The sequence below is a fragment of the Protomyctophum bolini genome (assembly GCF_963924005.1).
Source record: "Protomyctophum bolini genome assembly, chromosome: 2".
Lineage (NCBI taxonomy): Eukaryota > Metazoa > Chordata > Actinopteri > Myctophiformes > Myctophidae > Protomyctophum > Protomyctophum bolini.
Genome location: NC_137863.1, coordinates 33,739,700 through 33,759,059, shown reverse-complemented (window position 1 = coordinate 33,759,059; position 19,360 = coordinate 33,739,700). Strand labels below are relative to the sequence as shown.

Below are 19,360 nucleotides of genomic sequence, written 5' to 3'. Positions count from 1 at the left end.
TGTAGGATAACACGGCCGGCTGTGATCTTTATAACATCTCCCTCTCCCCTGACTCCCCAAACTTACTGCACTTTACCTGAGTCTGGATTCACACTGACAATCTGTTAGCTTATTTTAGCTGCTAGAGGACTGAGGAGGACATTTCTTTTTTTACATTTTCCCGCAAAGGTAAGATGCCTCTCTTCCGTCATCATTTCGGTCTCCTTTCCCTGACACTATGGCTAGCTAACCTTTAGCTAGTTAAAGTTCCTGCTGTCAGAACTACAATCTGTTAGTGTATCGACACCTAACCAGGGGACATACTATTAATAACAATGTAATAATCTAACGGATTGCTTACTGTTGTATTAGTTGACAAATTAAAAATGTTGACAACGAAACTACAGGCTTTGAATCATCACCCATATGGGCCATTATTAAACACAAGTTTGGACTGCAGTCAATCGATGATCGTTTATGAAAGTAGTAGCCTCTAGTCTACACACTGTACATTATTGCTTGTACGACAATAGCGAAAATAGGTGATCCACAAGTTCACGTCCCATTGCTGATGTTTTCTCTTATTTGTATTTGAATAAGGATGAATAGAATACTATATGGGCCGCTAGGGTTCATGTGGTTTGAATGTTAGCCCTGAAACCTTGACGGTCATGACGCCACTTCACCTTGGTTTGCGCACATTGTTACATTTAATTTAAAAGTCTACATATTCGTCTGATTTCAACTCTAAAGTGTTCACCCCCGGGGTGCCATGGACGATAGATCGTTTTACGGGCGAGAATTAGCACCCGTGCATTCAGTATTGTTCAATAAAACACATTTTTTATCCGACCGCCGGCCAGTTTCTCAGTTTTTTCACCATATGCTATTAACTACCCGCCCCTATCGACTAGGTGATGTACTGCGCTCTTGTTACGTTATAACTTTTTTTGAGAGAATTGCCACCGATCCGGATTAAAACTCTTTTTATTGAAGAATACGGAATGCACGGCTGCTAAAATCCGCCCGTACAACATTCTAACATCCGTGGCACCGGGGATGAGCACTTTTTATTTGAAAACAACCTTTTTATTTAGACGTGTGAACGTTGTAAATGTAACAAGGTGCGCGAAAAAGTGGTCTATATAGTTCCGCCATTGTGAACCATGGCTATCTATCTCGACATTAGGAGTTCTACACGAGAGCTGGAATCGAATGTCAGCCAGTCGCGTGACAGAACTTAATTTAGAAACAACCTACGCACGTGGAAGTGTAGTGTACTAGTGTGAGAATGTTTATTATTCACAATCACAGTTCAATCTTATCTATTTTGTCGGCGTGGACTGGAAACTGGAAGGAAGGCCCTAAACAACAAGCATGTCATCATTATTAGTCATAGTTTTGGACTATGGACCTTTTCCTTAGCGTGCGTGCGTGTTTAGTAGTCGTGGGGGATTAGTTCCTGGAAAACTGGAATCCAGGAATTTTACTGTAAATGGCGGACAAGGATGTTGTTGGGCAAGTCAGTGATCATACTTAACAGGCAGGGGTCCACCTTGAGAGGTTTCAGCCCCCCCCCCCCCGTTAAATTATTGATAGTTAATCGTAAGCATTAGTACAGTACTTATAAAGGTGTTAATAGCCCGCACAAGAGTGTTTATATTTGTACTGTACGTCTCTAAATGTTTTGATGAATTGAACAAGGTAGACCCTCTTGTAAACAAGTGTAATGCTTTATTCGGTCGTCCACTCACAGTTAACAGTCTTTTGTTACTTGTTACAATGTGCTTGTTACATGTCAAGCACATTGAGTTGTGCTTGACATTCTGCAAACTGTTAATAAATACTTCAATCAATCAATGGATTCGTGACAACCATGTCATATAACCTATGACAGTATGACTGTCTTGTATCAAGGCTAGGGCTATACCTTCAGTGCATAGACGGTTGTAAGAATTGATTGAGTATGTAACAGTTTGGAGAATTACAGTACATTTCTAGTACAACTCAATATATGAACTGTGGACGATAACGTAAAGCATTACACTTGTTTACCAAGAGGGTCCACCATGTTCAATTCATCATAACATCTACAGACGTACAAATAGGCTATACACTTCTATATAGCGGATATAGAAGAACATGCCAGACCAACAATAAAACAAATCTTGTCATTACAATAAAATAAATCACACTTGTGTGAAGTGAGGGGCGCTGTTATGATCTTACATCACATTCTGTGCGCAACCAATCAAATCGTCACATTCCCGTGCAGCTACAAGCACGGCTCACACACAAACGCACAAAGCTGTGCATAATAAAACAAAATTGTAATTAATAATCACTGTAGTTGGCAAGATGTGTTTGCCAGTGGTGGAAAAAGTACCAATACTGCAATTTAGTAGTACTTCGTTACAAGAAAAAGTACGGAATTGAAAATGTACTTTCCACCATTTGTGTTTGCTAAAGGTTTCTCTATTCACAGGGCAATGCACTTTCACCTGTTAAGGACACACCTGTTGCACCAAAATAATGCATGGTGAACTGGAAATGCAGAAGTGGAAGTTAAACAAATGCATCCAGGGACCATACTAGGCAAATGCACGCTGGGTTTATACGAATTCAAAACGACTCGCTCCGGGCGTACAGCCGGCGGAACAGCATGCTTAAAGTTTAAACGGTTAAACCTAACCTTATTCCTAACCTTAAGCTCAGTAAAACTATGGCTAACCCTAACCCTATTCCTAAACTTAACCTCAGTAAAACTATGCCTAAACCTAACCCTATTCTTAAACTTAACCCCAGTAAAACTATGCCTAAACCTAACCCTATATTCCTAAACTTAACCCCAGTAAAACTATGCCTGAACCTAAGTCTCTATTCCTAAACTTAACCCCAGTAAAACTATGCCTAACCCTAAACTTATTTCTAACCTTATTCTCAGTAAAACAAAATAAAGAATACAAGAACCGCCACACCGAGCGGTAGGCGGAACAAAGCTGGGGCGAGATGCAATTGGGGCGACTGTACCTGTTACCGTTTATACTGCTAGTCTATTTATATACTCTCCACTGCGGTAAATGTCTCACCGGATGGGCAGATAACATATTGAAGTGAAGTCCTATTATGCTTTATAACCTGGCTGCAAAATCACTGCTCAGAAACATTACTTGAACATGTCTACAATCTACAAGCCCACAACATGTGGCGCTCCGACGCGTTGTGAACTTGTGGATCGGTTATTTTCAGCAAGTGAAAAAAAGAACAGCCATTACGACGGCATCAAGGCCCGCCAAAATGCATTTTTGAACGCTAAAACATTCCAGGTGTCTAAAATGTGACAAACTAAATAAACTATTCAAGAGACTATGACTAAAACAAAAAAATGTGCTGCCAAAAACAACACTGGCCAGAGCTAAAAACTTCCTGCAAATGTTCTAATTTCCATTCTGTCTCCTCCTTCTCTCCCAGGCTTTATAAACATCATTGTTGACTATGGACGTGGTAGTGCGCCGTTGTCCGTTCCTGGCCCGCGTGCCCCAGGCCTTCTTCCAGCAGGCCAGGAAGAGCATGGTGGTGTATGCCCAGCAGTGCCCCATCATGATGGAGCTGGCCTCCAAGCCTCTGGGGCCCACGCTGGTCCGATCCCTCTGCTCCTCCTCGTCCCACCAGAAGACCCAGGACATCATGTCTGCCGGTGAGTGGGAGGTTTAGGTTTAGGTATAGCCAGTGGTGTTTTTGGCAGAAAGTTTCTATTTTAGTTTTAGTCATAGTCTCTTGACTAGTTTTCCCTTAGTCACATTTTAGTCACCTGGAATGTACTGTTCGTCTTAGTTTAGTTTTAGTCGAGTAAATGTCATGCAATTTTAGCCAAAAATAGCCTTGTAGATAGGCTATTTTCAGCATGCAAACAAGTGTAAAATGACTTATTCTGGATATGTTGTCCACTAGTCCCTTCCTAACATTTTAGTCTAGTTTTTATTTGTTGACAATTGTCAATATATTTAGTCTTAGTTTTAGTCATCATAGCTTAGTTTTCATTTAGTTTCCATTTAGTTTTTGTCTGTGAAAAAATATTTTTTTCCGTCTTAGTTTTAGTCGACGAAAACAACACTGGGTTAGTTTAGGTATAGTTTTACTGAGGTTAGGTTTAGCGTTATGGTTAGGTTTCGTAGGGCTCCATCTTGCGCCACCCTTATCCCTAAACTTATTTGCTCTAAAGCTTCCTCTCCTTTCTCTCCAGTGCCTAAGAAGGCCCAGCTGCCCCCTAACCACCCGATGCCACCCTCTGGCCAGGCAGCGGCCACCAAATGCCCCTTCCTGGCAGCCGAGATGGGTCAGAAGAACAGCAACGTGGTCCGCGAGGTCAGCATGGAGCTCCAGGAGGACGTTCAGGAGGTCCGCACTGTCCAGAACGGTAAGATTCATAATTCACATGGTACATTTATATAGCGCCTTTATCCAAGGCGCTTTACAGAGATTGTGCATTACATTCACCCATTCATACACCTTTACATAGATTGTGCATTACATTCATACACCTTTACATAGATTGTGTCGACTAAAATCTCATGATATTTAGTCGACTGAAACTCTAAGACATTCCAGCTGACTAAAATGTGACTAAAACTATTCTTCAAGAGACTATGACTAAAACTAAAAATCTAAATGTTGCTGCCAAAAACGACACTGCTACTCTATGTTTCAGATGTGTCCCCTATGCACCTGAAGCAGCCCTCCTCCATGAGCAACAACAACAAAGTGGGCGGGGGGGATCGTGCCACGTTGATGAGGAACCTCTTGAAACAACGGCCCAAACGAGTCTCTCACCTGCTGCAGGACAACTTGCCCAGTCACGGTGAGTTGAGTTGGTTTGAGTTCCTATTAACACATTTAGACCGGGTTAGGGTTAGGTTTTTGCTTCTAGGGACCCCCCCTAGAAGCAAATATTTGAGTTAAAAAACGTTGGCTCCGAAAGAATATATATATAAAAAAATAGCAGACCTACAAGCTCGTAGCGCGGCACTCGCGAGCTTGTAGATCTGCTATTTTTCAATAGCTAAAGTGTAACATAATGCTCAAAAACACCAAAAGGGGTTCCCCCCCAGAATGGGATAAACCTTGAACCCTAGCGTCCATGTTTTCCGGGCATGTCTCAATAGGCAAACATTGCAAGGAAAATTAATACATAAACATACTAACCAACCTCCCTCTGCCCGTTTTTAACAGTCTCCAACTTCCATTACGATGGCTTCTTTGAGAAAAAGATTGAGGAGAAGAAGAGCGACCACACCTACCGCGTGTTTAAGACCGTCAACCGGCTGGCCACCGAGTTCCCAATGGCAGAGAACTACACGGACTCCATGGAGGACAAGAAGGAGGTGTCCGTTTGGTGCAGCAACGACTACCTGGGCATGAGCCGACACCCGCACGTGGTGCAGGCCATCATGTGAGTGTTGGAGGCTGTTGTGTGTGTGTGTGTGTGAGAGAGAGAGAGTGTATTTGCATGTGTAATTAAGGCCTCACTCACACCTTCGCATCTAGCATACAACATTGTTGGATGCTAGATGTAAACAAAGGGTAAGTGTCATGGCCGCCCAAACGCATTTCCAATGGAAGTCACATGGTTTGACACAACATTTTTGTTGTACGGCTTTCGGCTGTGTTTCGACTGCCCCCCTCCCCCTCATACAACAAATGTTGTAATGAATTGCAAGCTTGCATCAGTAAACAATTCTCATGCATCAGCTATACAACAATATATTGTGACTGTGTGAGTGAAGCCTGAGATACACTTGTGTCCTGTGTCTTCTGTGTGTCATGGCCGCCTCAATGCATTTCCAATGGTAGTCACATGGTTTCATGACACAATCTTGTTGCATGGTTGTCTTCTGTTGTTCTCAAATATTTTCATGTCAAGGACCCCCAAATATATTATGTAATAGGCCGCCGACCCCCATCTGAAAATGTGTTGTTCCAGGGACCCCCCCCCCCCCCCCCCCCCAGAAGCAAATATTTGAGTTAAAAATGTAAGCAAATATTTCGCTCTGAAAGAATATATTCAAACATTTGGGCCACATTTTCACGATTTTTCAAAAATAACAGACCTACGAGCTTGTAGATCTGCTATTTCTCAACGGCTAAAGTACAACATAATGCTTACAACACCAAAAAAGGGGTTCCCGCCCAAAATGGGTTAATGCAAGTGGATGGGAGGAGAAATCCGGTGACGTCTCTATTAATATACATATACTCTAAAGGTGGACCACATACATTCTGACTGGCTGGAAGATTCTGATGCAATACACATGATGAGTTAAAAATAAATCCATTTTGTTGTTCTTCAGGGAGACGTTGAAGAAGCACGGTTCGGGAGCAGGTGGTACCAGAAACATCTCGGGGACCTCCAAGTTCCACGTGGAGCTAGAGCAGGAACTGGCTGACCTCCACCGGAAGGACGCCGCACTCCTCTTCACTTCCTGCTTTGTCGCCAATGACTCCACCCTCTTCACCCTCGCCAAGATGCTGCCAGGTAAATCCAACAGCAAACTGATTCACCCTTTGTCAGGTCCCGCCCATGGTTCTGCCCCTCTTCGCACCCATTGGTTGCTGTTTCGTGGTTGGACAAAAATCCTTTCTCTCCATCCACTACCATTGAATTGAATGTTTTTCAGTTGCTTCGTATTGATATTCTGTGCGTTCAATTCTTATTTTAAACTTGATGTCAGTAAAAAAGGAACATCACAGGTGCAGCATGGTGATTGCAGGGTATATCATGTTTGTTTTTAGTTTTTTCCAAAGATGATGTTTTAGCAAATTCAACATAAACAAGGCGGAACCAGGGCGGAACAAGGCAGAAAGAGCCTGCTGGTTGGTCAGTCAGGGACCAATCAGAAGGCTGACAAATGGTCAATTGGCTGTCTTCAGGTCAAATTTACAACCAAAACGGGGATCCATTTCAGATATTGTATTTGAGGGTAAACTAGATAAATAGTCCCCACAGGAATCCGGAGGGGAAAAAAGGCTTGATTTCGCGGCGAACATTCCTAATTCAGCGGACAACAATCCTTGATTCAGCTGCTTAGTTAATATTACCCAGAGATTAAATTATTTAACCTGCAATGACCAGTTATCAAGCTATTTCTTTAAAAAAGAATAAGTAGAATCTTTCATGAAATGGATACAATTAATTTTAATTATGGATGAGTCATAATAATCAAAGATTCCAATAATTGTTTTTGGGGATAGATTATTATTATTCATGTTTTAATTATTTGTTTTGGTTGCAAAGGTTGTCATTCAAACCCTCCCGCGATCGCGGATTCCTGTGGGGACTAGATAAAGTGCCCCTCGGGGAACAGGTCTCCACCAGGGCAGGTCAGGTTGTGGCCTCCTGGTGGCGCTATAATAGGCCAATTTGAAAAGGGGTGGCATTTCTTCTTATGCCTTGGATGGCAATTGGGTGATCTGAGGCATTTTGTTCCAAAAATGTGTTTTGCAAACATCCACCTGTTGGTGGCGCTATAACAGGCCAATGTGAAAAGGGTGGGATATATTCCTCAGCCTAGTAGGAAAGTCCTTGAAAGATTTCACGTAAATTGCACGCTGCGTTCATGATTTGAGGCTTTTTGTTATAAACGGGCCAATCCTGCAAACTGTGAAAGCCAATGTTAGCCAGCTAGGATGGAATATGACACACGGACGGAGTGCAAAACATACTCTCTCCCCATGCCTTCGGCCTGGTGGAGACGATTAGTTTTCCCTTCTTCTTTTTGTATTACTGTTCCAGCAGTGAGAGTAAGGAGGGCTAAATGACTGAACCTGTGTTGTTTCTCCTTCTCCCTCCCAGGGTGTGAGATCTACTCTGACGCGGGCAACCACGCGTCCATGATCATGGGCATCCGGAACAGCGGCGCCAAGAAGTTCATCTTCCGCCACAACGACGTGGCCCACCTGAGAGAGCAGCTACAGAAGGGAGACGCCAACAAGCCCAAGATCGTGGCCTTTGAAACGGTTCACTCCATGGATGGTCAGTGTCCGATGGTTCCTCTTTCTTAAACATTATGACAACATAATAAAGTTTTATATATTTGCTGATGGCTGATCATTCATGACATCATTTCCCTACCTACATTATAGATATTTCAACTTGAAAATAATATGAACCATTCAGGGGGTGAAGGATAAAGCACCACAGCATAGTGTAAAATAAGGCCGTTGCACTCAAAAAGTGCAAACCCCTTTCTCTTCCTCGTGTCCTACACAGTTCTCCCTCGGCATCCTTTAATAATATAATAATAATACATACAATTTATATAGCGCTTTTCAAGGTACCCAACGTCGCTTTACAGAAAAAAAGTTTAATAAAAACTATTTTATTATACTAGTTAAAAGGTTATAAACTAGAAACAAGGTAGGCAGACAAGGAGGGGGGAGGGGGATTATGTGGGAATAGCAAGTCTGAAAAGGTGGGTTTTGAGTGTGCTTTTGAACATGTCAAAGGTGGGGGCAGCTCTGATGTGGACTGGGAGTGAGTTCCACAGTGAAGAGGTGGCCACTGTGAAGGCCCTGCTGTCACCCCAGGTTCTCTTGTTGGACTAGTGGGGTTCCAGTAGGTTGGCAGTGCTTGACCTGAGGGAGCGGGTGGGGACATGGCGTTGGATGAGTTCAGAGAGGTAGAGGGGGGGGGCCTAGTTGTTGAGGGCTTTGTATGTGGTGGTGAGTATTTTGAGGTCAATTCTGAATTTGACTGGGAACCAGTGCAGTTCACAGAGGACCTTTCTTAGAAGCACTTTATAGCCAAGTCGGAGACAAATGCAACCACACCCCACCCCAAGGCCCTGGTTGTTTTCCTAACACCAGGTCTTTGTTGTTGTCCTAACGTGAACCAAACGGAGCTTCTAGGTTTGACGTAGTGTAATCAGCTGTTCAGAACAGCAGGTGTGGAATGTGCAAAAGACAGCCAGGCACACCGGGAGCTAGGGCATTCACTTCTAGTCATTTTGACTAGTTGACTAGTTGTTTAACTACCTATTATGTATAATAAATATTATATTTGTACATTTAAAAACTGTACATTGGTGACTATAACTATAATCTACCTGATCTTGAGGTCTGCAAAATCGGGGAGGAAAAAAGGATTTACTAGTCGACTAGTTTAATAGTCGACTAGTTGCTTAATGCCCGGCGGGAGCCATCAGATAGATGGATGGATGAAATTAGTGAATACAAAGTATTGATCTTCACACATTACATATTTCCATGATGACAACTTCAACCCAGATGCCTTTTTATTTGCATTTTTAATGTTTTTTTTTTTTTTTAATTAATGAATAGTTTATTTTGGTACAAAAACAAAGTAAGAAAAAAAAGACACGGCAGAAGCAGAGAAGAGAACAAAACATTAGTATTTGTATTATTTTTTGCACAGCATGTCTGTGAAGGTCAAGTGTCCAGAATACCTTGCGATCTGTGACGTCAGTGAGTCAGTCTCTGTTGTTAAGTAGGTTCTGAAGGGTCCCTGTGGAGTGCTGGCTCTGCGTCATCACTCCTGAGTACTTTTCACTGACTCATTTCATTCCGTCAAATACAATCTCTGGGTGGATCTGGTTTTCCCAGATAATTTGTTCTATCTACCACTTGCGTTTGAGTTTGGAAAAGTAGTGTGAAGCCACTTCAACCACTTTCAGCCTGCATGGCCTCCCTATTCTAAAAAAATAAAAATAAAATAGGTCAAGATTGCCTATTTTAGCTATTCGTCATACAACAACAAAGTATGCCGTAAACATGGCCAACCTGTTTATTCTGTCCCTCTCTGCTGTTAACCCCCCAGGCGCGGTGTGTCCCCTGGAGGAGATGTGTGACGTGGCCCATGAGTTTGGGGCCATCACCTTCGTAGACGAGGTTCACGCCGTGGGGCTGTACGGGTCCCGGGGAGGAGGCATCGGGGACCGGGACGGGGTCATGCACAAGATGGACATCATCTCAGGGACTCTAGGTAAGCATCTATATGAGATCTGTGTCACTGGAAGAGACGTACAACGTATGCACAGGATTACATTAGATAATTGACACTGGGTGAAAAAATGGGTTGCAAAATCGTACAGACGCACGCACACACACACACACACACACACACACACACACAGAGACTTGGTGCATTTATAGTTAGATAATGTATGGCATTATGGATGGATTGGATTGACATCACATGCTAGGCACATACACATTGGAGCCACGCCGATCCACACGGATTACATTTGATTTAGTTTGTATTTTTGTTGTCTGTATTCACACCAAAGTGTATCGTTACACTTTGGTGGCGATCCTCTCGGCAAACTGGTTGTTTGACATTCAGTGTTTGGTCACCCAATATACCACAGCGGCTTAGAGAAGCTCCGCTTTAACCGGAGGTGTTCTGCTCCTGTTGCTAGGAGACTGTGTTCCCTTGTGATTCTCTTCTTGAATCTCCCCTGAGGCTGTCATCCAAGTGAGAGAGGACAATTCTTCCTTCAGAGCTCAAGCAGCCTCTCTGTCACTTCAAAGTGATCCCCAGTGTGTTCAGAATATTTGAAAACCGTTTCACCCGAGAAAACTAATAAAAAATAAAAAAATAAAAACGGGAAAGGGACTTGTCGTGTATTGCCTAAACTGTTCTCCACATCGAACCTCTCAACAGTGTCTTGTTGCTGCTTATGAAAATGCAGTATTCGCTGAAAAGCTCAAGGATTGCGTGTACTGTATATACGTTAGATCTTTGGCGATTCAGAATAACATGCCCAAAAAAAGTATTTTGGAAATGGTCCGGAATTGGCCGCTACAATAACCTTGATAATGGAGAGAATACATCATAAATAAATACTGAAACCACATAAAATCATGGGGTGGGAACCCCTTTTGGTGTTTAAAGCATTGTCATTCTTTAGCTATTGTAGATCTGCGAGCTTGTAGTTCTGCTATTTTTGAAAAATGGTGAAAATGTGGCGCAAATCTTTGAATATACATATTCTTTCAGAGCAGATGTTTTGAACTAAAATCTTTGCTTCTGGAGGGTCCCTGGAACAACATATTTTCAGATGGGGGGTCGGTGGCCAATTACATATGTTTCTGGGGGTCCTTGACATAAAGAACGACATAGAAACATGAGGTTTTTCAGAAAACTCAGGATTTAGAAGGCATTTGTAGAATCGTCCTCGGGGTCGAAATGGTTCTAAAACCATACAGGGGTCTAATAACGGCATGCTACTACTCTTGTTTTCAGGCAAGGCCTTCGGCTGCGTCGGGGGCTACATCGCCAGCACCTCCACGCTGGTGGACGCGGTGCGGTCCTACGCCGCCGGCTTCATCTTCACCACCTCCCTGCCGCCCATGCTGCTGGCCGGAGCCCGGCAGTCCATCCAGACCCTCAAGGGGGAGGAGGGCCGCGCGCTGCGGCGCAAGCACCAGCGCAACGTCAAGCTGCTCCGGCAGATGCTGATGGACTCGGGGCTGCCCGTGGTGCACTGCCCCAGCCACATCATCCCCATTCGGGTGAGTTGACTGTAGTAGCGGCAGCATTTAGTTTCCATTACCCATTTTGGGTGCCGGGGAACCCCTTTTGGTGTTTTTAAGCGTTATGTTATGCTTTAGCTATTGAGAAATAGCAGATCTACAAGCTTGTAGGTCTGCTATTTTTGAAAAAAATGTTTTTTTTAACCCAAAAGTTTGCTCTTGGAGGGTCCCTTGAAACACAATATTTTCAGATGGGGGTCGGTGGCCATATATATATGATTTTTGGGATCCTTGACATGAAATATTTTGAAAACCACTGAGAAACATGTTTTTTCTTTTAGCAAACGGTCATGATTTAGAAGAAATTTGTAGAATCTGGTGTCAGTCCTAAATTTGTCTAACCCATCAAGACCTGAGACCAGATTCTACAAATGTCTTCTAAAAGTCCTGTCTGTTTCCCAAACCTTTTCACGTCAAACGCCTAGAATGTATTTGGCTGCCGGCCGCCACCACCAAATATTTTAGCTAAAAAAAAGTTTGTTGGGAAAGAATATATATTCAAAGATTTGCGACACATTTTCACAATTTTTCAAAAATGGCAGATCTACAATCGGCACTCGGTACCACACTATGAGCTAAAATAATGGTTATAATAAGTGGTTAAAAGCTATAAGGTGACACAGATTCGTTCCAAATCTCATTGGTTGTGTCTGTGCCTTCTCGTTGTACAGGTGTCCGACGCAGAGAAGAACACGGAGGTGTGTGACATCATGATGAGTCGTTACAACATCTACGTTCAGGCCATCAACTACCCCACGGTGGCCCGCGGCGACGAGCTCCTTCGCATCGCGCCCACGCCACACCACACGCCCCAGATGATGCAGTACTTTGTCGGTAAGAGGAGCTAATAAGTCCGTCCCAATGTTGGTCTATAAAACGGGTTAAATAAACAAAGCGTTTTCTCTTCCTAATTCTCCGTTTCCTTGCATGTTGTTAACAGAGAAGCTGCTTCACACCTGGACCGACGTGGGCCTGGAGCTGAAGCACCACACCTCGGCGGAGTGCAACTTCTGCCAGCAGCCGCTGCACTTTGAGCTGATGAGCGAACGGGAAAAGTCTTACTTCAACGGCCTTAGCCACCTGATCTCCGCCTGCGCCTGACCCGGACCACCACTGCCACCGCGCGGCCAGAGTGTAGAGTAGGAAGAGTAGCGACACGCTTTGATCTCGCCGCAAAGCGGGTGCCTCTGGGCTATAGTTCCAAACATTGCTCCTATGGCTGGAACTATCCCATTGAGATAGAATTCCATTGTTACGATGGGAGACATCGCTAGTGTCGCCACTCTCTTACTATATTGCTCTGCGCGCGGCTGGCTCGAGAGGCCCGATGAGCACACTTGACAACCATTCCTCAAGTTATGTCACTATAGAATGTATGTTGTTGGTCGTCTTTAATACTGTATGTGTTTCTGAAGATATCGTGTTATTTAAAGAAGATATTTCACTATATGCTCTATAATATTATGGTTACAATCAAATTAAAAAAAAAGGTGCAAGTGTCTTGCCACAAGAGTACCGGAGTGTGTTCCTTTTTTTATTTCAGGGCATTGTTGATTTCACTACCTTTTTTCACTGACGAAAACTAAATGGAAACTAAGCTAGGATGACTAAAACTAAGAATATATGTATATATATTGACAATTTCGTCAACAAATAGACTAAAATGTTAGGAAGGGACTAGTGGACAAAATATCCTGTTTAAGTCATTTTGCACTTGGTTTGAATGCTAAAAACTGTATTTTAATTAGAACCCCTTAATTGGACATCTTTTGGTTTAACTGTTGTGTAGAAGAATCCTTGCTTGGCAGGATTGATCTTGGCTGTATTCAAATGCTTCGGTAACTACTCCTTTTTCAGACATGCTTGGTTTGTACTCACTCAGACCTTTAATTAATAATGGCTTCTAGTGTCCAGCATGCTTCCTTTCCAAAAAGCACTACAATTCAGAAAAAACATAATTGCATATCCCATTTAGACCTGAGGACGATTAAAAAAAAGGCATCTAAATCCTAACGGTTTTCTGATAAACCTATGTTTCTATGTCCGTGGTTCTCAAAACATTTACACGTCAAGCACCCCCAAAATTATATGTAATAGGCCCCCATCTGAAAGTAATGTTGTTTCAGGAACCCTGTGGAAGCAAAGATTTGAGTTAAAAACTCACTCTGAAAGAATATATATTCAAAGATTTGAGTTAAAAACGTTTGGTCTGAAAGAATATATACGGTATTAAAAGAGTTGTGCCACATTTTCACGATTAAAAATAAATAAAAAAAGGCACTCGGTGCCGCGCTACGAGCTTGTAGATCTGCTATTTTTCAATAGCTAAAGTAATAATGCTTAAAACACAAAGTGGTTACCGCCCAAAATGGGATCCATAGTTACCATGGCAACTAAGCCATTATTATATTTATTATTTGCTGCGAGAGTGAGGTTTAGCCAACACCAACTCGGGATTCCTGGATCTCTCCACAATTTCCTATCCAACCTCAGGTTCTTGTGCTCTGCAGTGTGCCGTAGCACGTCAACATGGGTGGTACTTCTTCCCCCTCCTGGCTTTGCCCTGCGTTGACTACCATAGGGTCAATTTACTTTGCCCTGCGTTGACTACCATAGGGTCAATTTACTTTGCCCTGCGTTGACTACCATAGGGTCAATTTACTTTGCCCTGCGTTGACAACCATAGGGTCAATTTACTTTGCCCTGCGTTGACTACCATAGGGTCAATTTACTTTGCCCTGCGTTGACTGATGATATTGAGGATATTAATTCATATTAATTTCATTTTGTCTGGTTTCAGGTCTTAGTAACTTGATGACTTTGGCCCACTTACCTAGTTCTGGTTATGAGAGATGGTACACCTTGTGTAATCGTTTTGAGACGAGAGGGATATTTATCCATTTCTAACTGACACTATGTTGACAGACCCTATTTGTTTTCACAATGTTTCCTGTGTGTGTGTGTGTGTGTGTGTGTGTGTGTGTGTGTGTGTGTGTGTGTGTGTGTACAATCATTTATTTATGTCCACATAAGAGATTGCACAGAATTTCGCATGCCGTTTAGCTTCTTTTTTGACATCCCAATTTGTTGGAAGCCTCTTCCAAACACCAAACTGTGTACGTGTCCTAGGCTGCCAATGATAAACACAAGTAGATTGCACCTGTAGCCTAGCTCTATGATGGTCTGGAGGAGCGGCTGGTACTTAATGACTTTGGTCATAAAGGCTTCCTCTAAGCTAGAATCAAAGGTGAAGTCAGGCCACTTCAAGAATGAAAACTGGTGTGTTAGCAGAGAGATGTGCAAACATTTCAGGATTTTCAGGGAAACATGGAAGGTTTGACACACACACAAACAAAGTCAAATGACAGCACACATAGTTACGACATCTATCATCTTCAAAATGTATAATAATCGAAATGTAGAGCACCTGTGCCTGGCTGTTATAAACCCCCAATATGAAATTGTTCCAACCTACACATATAATACAGATGACCCTTAAAATTGGTCATGAAAAAACATATTTGGCCAACAAACACACACACACACACACATACTCACCATTATGTGTATTACATTTTAATTTAGGTGTGATGTGAAATATATAGCAACTTAATACAACTTAAATGCATGGTCAGGGACCACATGCAATACCTCCACCGTCCACGGACCACCTGTTGAAAACCCCTGTCCTATGCAATTTGTACAAAGTGATGTTGTATGTGTGAACCTGTGAACAGAAGCAAACATCGCCGATCTGCAAGGTGTCGCAGCAGTATGACACCTTGTTGTGAGCTTGTTTTCGCAGCACCGGGTTAAAAATGGAGAAAGACTGAATAATGTCGGCAGGCTCTGAGGCTCCACAGCCAGCATTGTTTCATTGCTGAGAGTCTTTAGCGGTGCAGTAGAGTAGTGTAACTGGAGCAGAACATCAGATAGGCATGAATAGCTGTGAGGTTATAAATGTCACAACACCGGGCCTCACCATGAATAGACTGTTGGTTGAATGAGGCGCCTCTGCCCATTACTGACCCCACTGCCCCTCATCTTTTATGGAAATATTTGTATCTTCTCACCACCCAGCCCTAGCTGGGTCCAAATCAAAGCCTTTTTGCCCTATACTAGTTACTACTACTGTATATACGCCTTGCCATTTTAAAACGTCACAAGGTGTGTAGTCTCACGTAGCCAGACAAATATTCCACAATCTCCGAATGCTATATAGAGTGTGGAACTACAGGGCCCCTAGCTGCCCATGGTACATATGGAGCTGGCCTGCATGTTCTGACATCACACCACTCCATATTTGGGCATGCCTGACACAGCACTCCATAAGCATGGCCTGTTCTGACATCACAACACTCCCTATTTGGGCATGCCTGACACAGAACTCCATATATAGGAATAAAGGGACTCAGACCGAGAGACAGATACAGACATCTCCATACATGGGCATAAGAGGGACACAGACAGGTGGGTGGAACGGGTACAGGAAGTAAGTGAGCCCAGTGTCCATGACATCAGAGACACTGGGCTCATTGCTAAAGTCTAAAATGTCTAAAACCTCATATTACACACATAAAGACCCCCAGGAAAGTGTTCTAAATCTTCTAAACGTCATTAACATATATTTCTTTGCAAAAAGGGTGAAGTGTCCCTTTAAGTAAACAAAATGTGAGTGCTTTTTCCACCAGTGAATTGGTACATTCCTGGTGCATTCCTCTCCCTCTAAAGCATTGACCCTGCGGTCAGGGATAAGATAACCACTCCTCAATACAAGGTTAGATAGGCTGTGAACAAAATAACAGCCATGACATTCAAATGGATTTGGCTGTATTCAGTGTTGTTTTTGGCAGCAAAATTTTAGTTTTAGTCATAGTCACTTCATTAGTTTTAATTACTTGAGCAAGCAGAGCGCGCAAGTAATAGTTTCGCCCGGCTCGTATGCACCGTCCCAGCCAACCCACCACTTTTGATGTTTTTTTTTATTGTCTAAAAAGAGATTCCTTGGTCTAATATTATTTTAATCGGTGTCATGCATTAAAATAAAAGTAACGAGCCTATTTTGAAAAAGTACTCAGTAGAAAGTACTAGTACTTGTGTTAAAATGTAACGGATAAAAGTAAAAAGTAGTCAGAAAAATAAGTAGCCTACTCAGTAAAGTACAGATACTCGAAAAAAGTACTTAGTTACAGTAACAAAGTACTAGTCTAGCTTTTATTTGTTGACGAAATTGTCAGTATATTTAATGTGATGCCAAAAACAACACTGGTGTTAGGTAGGTAAGCCCTTGTTGTGTGGGTCTGTTTCATTTCATTTGATGTTTGTGTGAAGGTATTAAGTAATGTAGGATTTGTTCATTTTCAATTTCTTTCCACTAGTTGAGAAACTGTGAACTGAATAACCTGGTGACCTATGATGGCCGTCCAAGAAATTCAACAGAAAGAGGAAGTTATAATCTCAAGAGGGGGAAAGAGCTGGTTCTCTGGTTAATTCATTATTATTAGGAAAGTATTAGTATTCAATGGAAATGGAAACTGTGGGATATACATCCCACAGTTTCTCAGCCAATGGTCCATTGATCCCATGGGATGCATAGCAAGTGTTACAAAAGCACTAATCTTAGCCCATGTCCCCACCCAACACAACAGTGGTCCCCAGGTTGATTCTTAGTCATAGGGTGGTCCCTCATTCACAATCAGTTGAAAACCCCTCGCATAGGATGACAAATTGACAAAATAAATAAATATCGCTCAGTAATGTTTCATTAATGAATTGGCCTATATAATTTGTGTATAATGTGGATGTATAGTCGGCGCTATCAACAGGCTATTAAAAGTGAAATGTTGGCATTTACCTCGGTTTGATGACACCACCAGACCAGGTCAAATGGAACCACATTATTCTCCTGCGAGTTCAAAGTCTGGAAGAAACTATCATATATTATGCTAAAACATGCGTCCCTTTAAAGCCTGATTTATAATACTTTGTCATATATAACATAACCAATGTGAAAAATCACAGTGTGAGCTTGTAGCTTTGACATTTTAGGCATGCCACACTGTCGTGCGTATGGAGCATAACAGCATATTTCAGACCGGAAGATGATGGTGTTCTGGGGAATTCTTGTCATTCTTGGTGCAAGAACGGGCTTGCACACTGCCTTGCCTATAGGGTTCTCAACACTTTTGGCTGGGGACCCCCGGAAATAATTTGGGGATCCCCCCAAATTTATTCGGCGACCCCCCGAGGGGTCGCGACCGACGGATTGAGAACCCTATGCTATGGAACAGCCAGATGGTCCTTGGTGGTCAGTAGATACAGAGAGAAACAGCCTGGCCTTCATTCAGTTCAGTGTGACCTGAGTCACCTCTGAGTGAAGTTGTGTTATTATTACTCAAGCCAAGCAGGTCGATTACGCTTTCATTTTGTCTGTCTTTGCTTTGTAATACAAAGACACCTGTTTTGCTTGAGCAGTGGACAACATTAACATTTTTGTCCCTATTTGCACCTTCCCCAATAAAGATCTATAGTCAGTAGGTCAACTGCAAAAATAAATTCCAGTATTTATGGCTCTGATAGCACGTGTGACGTGTATATGTGTGGGAGGGGGCATGTCATGTGCTGTGTGTGTGCGTATATTATACATGCGCGTGTGTGTGTGTGGGTGGGGGTTGGGGTGAGTATATGAGTGAGCTTTTTACGAGCTGTGCTTGTACAGTATACAGTGCTCATGCACTCAGATGAAAGTTTATACGGCCTGTGTTTGGCCTAGAAAGAGCACTGTAGTATATGTGCACGTGACAGCATTCCACCGGGCCAAGGGCTTGCAGATAACACGTACAACCTTGCTACAAGCAGCCAGCCGGGGCGGAGAAGGAGTTCAGTGTTACAGACACCCACGAGTTAGGATAGAGGGACTTTTCTAAAAGGCCCGTTCACAACTTCACACCATCCAGCTTGACATAGGACGATTTTTAAAAACTATATTTTTATAGTGATTTTTTTTTGGGACAGTCTATACAGTTGGAACAACATATTTTGAGATTGGGGCCGGAGGCCAAATACATATGATTCTAGGAGTCCTTGACATGAAATAGTGTGAGAACCACTGATATAGAAACATTGTTTTTCAGAAAACAAGTGTTATGGCAGTGCCTGAGCACCTACCCTGTCGCTTTCATTGGAGAAAGTGCCATTCTTTATGGCTTTATTATACAACAACATCTCTCATTTATTTCTCTCTGAATCACAGTATACCGTATCTCTGTCCTACCCTTGCACTCAATACAAAGGCTTGGCTAGGTCATTTCCTTGGCAGGATCCAACGTTTTCCCCTTCTGATATGTCTGGTGTTAGGCCATGCCTTGTGTGTGTACACCACGCTCGTGACAACCAAAGGCTTTTTATACTTTATAGATTAAATTTGTTCATTTCTTTTGGAGGGAGGGGATGCATGGGCTGTTTGAGTATACCACAACGGAGAGGAGAAAAAGATCAATCAGAAATAATATTGAAACGTGACATTGCAGTCCTAATAAATAAAGGATCTACTGTTTGCCAACCCCACCTGCAAAGGGGGGTTGACCCAATAGGGTCAGGAATGTTTCAACCTTTGAAATATAATATCGTTGTAATCACTTTCATGAACTCATGATGATAGGCTTATACTGTATTTTCAGAATGCAGGTTCCATCATTAGAATGTAATTTGTTGAGTGCGTGCGTGCGTGCGTGCGTGCGTGCGTGCGTGCGTGCGTGCGTGCATGCGTGCGAGTACAGTACTGACTATATTGTCCGGTGTATGTATTTCATCAGATAACAAGACAATTGCT

General features: G+C 42.7%; 1 protein-coding gene across 1 annotated transcript; it reads left to right on the top strand.

The window, feature by feature from the left end:
- On the top strand, positions 1–13,044 carry alas1 (aminolevulinate, delta-, synthase 1). Its single transcript, XM_080779998.1, has 11 exons — positions 1–168; positions 3,451–3,676; positions 4,223–4,396; positions 4,688–4,837; positions 5,209–5,428; positions 6,327–6,511; positions 7,829–8,008; positions 9,812–9,976; positions 11,240–11,508; positions 12,201–12,363; positions 12,470–13,044. The coding sequence occupies exons 2-11, from the start codon at positions 3,475–3,477 to the stop codon at positions 12,628–12,630; spliced, it is 1,869 nt and encodes a 622-aa protein (XP_080636124.1). The 5' UTR covers positions 1–168; positions 3,451–3,474; the 3' UTR covers positions 12,631–13,044.
- The last annotated feature ends 6,316 nt before the right edge of the window (positions 13,045–19,360 follow it).

Coding starts and splice junctions, on each gene's coding strand:
- alas1 (XM_080779998.1), top strand. CDS start 3,475: ATGGACGTGGTAGTGCGCCGTTGTCCGTTCCTGGCCCGCGTGCCCCAG. Junction 9,977..11,239: donor CATCATCTCAGGGACTCTAG/GTAAGCATCTAT, acceptor TCTTGTTTTCAG/GCAAGGCCTTCGGCTGCGTC. Junction 11,509..12,200: donor GCCACATCATCCCCATTCGG/GTGAGTTGACTG, acceptor CTCGTTGTACAG/GTGTCCGACGCAGAGAAGAA.